The following is a 3688-nucleotide window of genomic DNA, read 5'->3' on the forward strand; positions in this document are numbered from 1 at the left end:
GAATGGAGAGAGTGGGAAGCAGCAGTAGGAGCAGGGACAGAGCTGGGGAGCACCCGGGGAGCAGAGCCTCCTTTAGCACAAATAGCAGATGAGGGACCCAATCTGTCTGAGGCGACAGCGAGGCCGGGACCAGAGTGAATGAGCATGAAGTGCTGCCATTGTGCGTGGCACAATGAGGACCATATGTCAGGGCTGGGGCTGGCAGCCGGGGACAGCAGAGGTCTGGGAGCCACGCAGGGGCTTGAGCTCTCCTAACCCCCTCCCCAGCACCATGCCAGCGGAGAGAGATAGGGATGGGGATCCGGTGAATGGAGCAGGCTGAAAGTGCTGGGGGCATCTCCAATCTCCATCAGCTGCCATTGCCCCCAGATCCCCCCCTCCCCCTTTCCCCGCCGCCTTCCCCTTCTCCCTCCCCATCTTTATTATTTCCCCTTTGACGCATCTCCGCTGAGCCGAGCGGCTGCCGAGGCCAATTGATTATATGAAGAAATTTGGAGCAAGTCGGTGAACAGCTGCAACCTGCCCCCGGGGACGCACGGCACAGACAAAGGAGCTGCAAACTTGCTTCCCCACATTGCACGGGGTGGGCTGAGGGAGCAGGAGGGCACTGGCAGCTCGTGGGGACAGGGCAGGGGATGTGGGGAGGGGACAGAGAGGCACAGGGAAGTGGTGGTGGCTCTGGAGCTGAGGTTGTGATGATTGCCCAGGGAGAGTGAAGGCTCTACTTTGGATGCTGGTGCCTGGAGCAGACATCCCTATCTCTTTTGGCACTTGGGGGGATGCTCGTCCCATTGCCACCACCGCCTCCAGAACCCCACAGCTGCTGGGAGGAGGTCACAAACAAGGTTAGAAGGAAAGAAGAAGGGAAGCGGGCACTCCGAGTTCAGGATCTCTTTTGCTGGCAGTTTAATTCATTTCCCCCTCCCTGACTTCCTCGTGAACTCATAAATAATAAATCCTTGCACAGTCCAAACAGCCAAGACGAACATGCGCTGGGGCACACCACACACAGGGGTGGGTTGGGTTGCTTTCCACCGCGCTCGTTTCTGTTTGTTTGCTTCCTAGGTTTCCTTTCTGAAAAGTGCACAACACAGCAAATAAATAATAACATTTATCAATAAATTAATTCAATAAATATCCTCATGGCACAGGGACGTGGGCGGAGTGGAGGGGATGAGTGGGCTGCCCTGCTCTGTGCATTTCCCTTGGGGATGCCATGTGCCCGAGCATGTCCCATGGGATGGGGCAGTGTTGGGGTTGCAGGGAGATGGGATCCAGAGCTGTGGGCAGAGCCAGGACAGGGATGGAGCTGGGCCATGTCTCACCCTGCAGTGGGCAGCACATTGCTTTCGGGCACAGTGGGCACTCTCTGCTCTGTTCTGGTCCCTGTGGGGCTCTCTTTGTTCTCCTGCCACCGCCAGTGCAAAATTAACTCTCAGAAAATAATGAGGGAGGCAGAGGAAAAAATGGGGTGTGAAGATCACTCTGGGGCTCTCAGGGATATTGGTGCAAAGAGAGCATGTAAAGGGCCGAGGGCTCCATACTCTCTCTGCTCAGAGCCAAGGGCATTGTAAGATGAGGATGCACAGCTCTGTGATGAGGTGCTCCCACAGCAGGACGTGCCGGAGAGGTGGGCACGCAGCAGAGGGGCTCAGCCAGGCCCCAGGTGACAGCAGCTCCAGCCAGGCATAAGGCAGTGTGGCCTTGGGCACCGTGCAGCTGTCCATGGTGCAGCATGGCCGGATCCTGCCCTACATCTGCAGCACACTGAGTGCTCTGTCTCACACCAGGATGGAGCTGGAGGCGCTTCTCTGTGCTGAGGGCAGAGCACTGGGGAGGTGGGGTGATCCCCAGATGATGCCCCATGGCTGGAGGGTGGATGGATGTGGCTCTGGGCTGCTTGGTGCCTCACAGACAGTCTGTGGCTCATAGAAAAGAGGTGACATGGGACCAAGTCATGACTGTAGGGACAAATGAATGGATGTGGGCTCAGAATCCCATTGGTGCTATCAGTGGGACATGCAGCAGAAGGATGGACAGACATTGAGAACAGACGGGCTTCAGGCAGCAGGTCCAGCAGGACAGACAGACGGCTGATGGGCTGAACAGCCTGCCTGGCTCAGACAGGACAGACAGATGGACAGATGTGGGCTTGGTAGTGGAGAGATGCAGTTTGGATAGGGGCAGAGTGGGCAGATGGGATGTGGTCCATCCAAGCAGTCAGACAGGTACAGGTGCAGCGTGGTTGGGTCACATCTGGACAGATGGACTCGAGCCCTCGGCCCAGCATGTGTTTGAGTCAGAGATGGATGGGTGGACAGACAGACAGACAGAGACTCAGGCTGGACGGCTCAGACATCCAGCACGTGGTTCAGGTAAGAGATATAGCAGATGGCCAGGCGGAGGATCTCGATCTTGGAGAGCTTCTTGTCGGGTGGCAGCGTGGGCAGCAGCTTGCGCAGCTCAGCGAAGGCCATGTTGAAGGCCTCCACGCGGATGCGCTCCCGCGTGGCGTGGGCTGTGCGGTACTTGGCCGTGGCACGTCGCCTCCGCCGCCTCTCCTCCCGGCTCAGGTGCTGCAGGTCCTTCTTCACTGCCTCCGTCTGCTCAGCCCCACGGGGCTGTGGGCACAGTGTGACACCGGACTCCTCTGCGCTCCCCACACGGCTGCAGTCGCTGAAGACAGATTCGGGTTCGGAGTGTGCAGGAGGGAGGTCGAGCTCTGTCTGCTCTGAGTTGAGCATGGTGGGTGTGGATGGATGGACGGACAGATGCTGGGCTGAGGATGGAGCAAGGAGAAGCGACTCCACTGGGATAGGGCCTCTGGCTCACAGCACAGCCCTGCTGGCTCTCCTCCTCCTCCTCTTCATCACACAGCGTCTGCACGATTTCAGGTTGTTTTCCTTTTCCTTGCTGGAGGGGTGATGGCAGTAAACCGAGAGAAGGGTGGGATGCATAAAAATACAACAAAAACACAAACATCGGCAGCTCCCGTATGGCCGAGCCGGACCAGGGGCTGTCAGGTGTCAGAGCAGAGCTGCAAAACAGAGAGAGGGGCTCAGGGTGAGGAGGGGGGAAGCACAGACATGGCTGTGCCTCCACTGTTCCACGGTGGTGGCTGGGGGATGGGGCCAGGGCTGGGACAGGGAAGGGGATGAGGATGAGGATGGGCTCCTGTGGTGGAGACAGAGCTTCAGAGTGGCTCTGAGAGAAGGTGGAAGCTGCTCCTCCTGGCTCTCCAGAGAGATGACAGGTGGTGGATGAGTGAAGGGGAAAAACAGACTGCAGGGGTGAGGGGAAGGGGGGGGCTCATTGTATACTAAATGAGCCCGTATGTCATGGATCCTGGCACCCCAGACATATGGAACCCAACACAGCTGCTTTGCTTGATGTGTCCAAATAGGAGCTGGCTGCATGCTCCCTGAGGGCTCCCAGCCCCGGGTGCTCAGTGCTGTGGGCAGGGACCTGTGCAGGTGCCCACATCATGGGGATGGCTGTGGGGACAGTGACCCCAGGCACAGGATGAGAAATGAACTTTGGAAAGGGAAATGCTGCTGAGCAAAGAGACGGCGGCCGGGCTGGGAAGAGAGCCAGGAGGAGATGTAAAACGTATTATATCTCTCTGGCCTGACAAGCTTGTAATGAGCCATATGACTGAGAAATGGAAACCAAACGAATACAGACAGGT

At 57.7% G+C, this 3688-nt stretch overlaps 1 protein-coding gene across 1 annotated transcript; it reads right to left on the reverse strand.

Annotated features, from left to right (window-relative positions):
• Positions 1-2351: 2351 nt before the first annotated feature.
• On the reverse strand, positions 2352-2840 carry NHLH1 (nescient helix-loop-helix 1). The gene has a single exon (XM_065749002.1). It carries the CDS (start codon positions 2742-2744, stop codon positions 2352-2354), a length of 393 nt encoding a protein of 130 aa, XP_065605074.1. The 5' UTR covers positions 2745-2840.
• Between the last annotated feature and the right edge of the window lie 848 nt (positions 2841-3688).

Source organism: Cyrtonyx montezumae, unplaced genomic scaffold, assembly GCF_038088225.1.
Source record: "Cyrtonyx montezumae isolate F1298 unplaced genomic scaffold, pur_monq_1.0 scaffold_57, whole genome shotgun sequence".
In the NCBI taxonomy this organism is placed as follows: domain Eukaryota; kingdom Metazoa; phylum Chordata; class Aves; order Galliformes; family Odontophoridae; genus Cyrtonyx; species Cyrtonyx montezumae.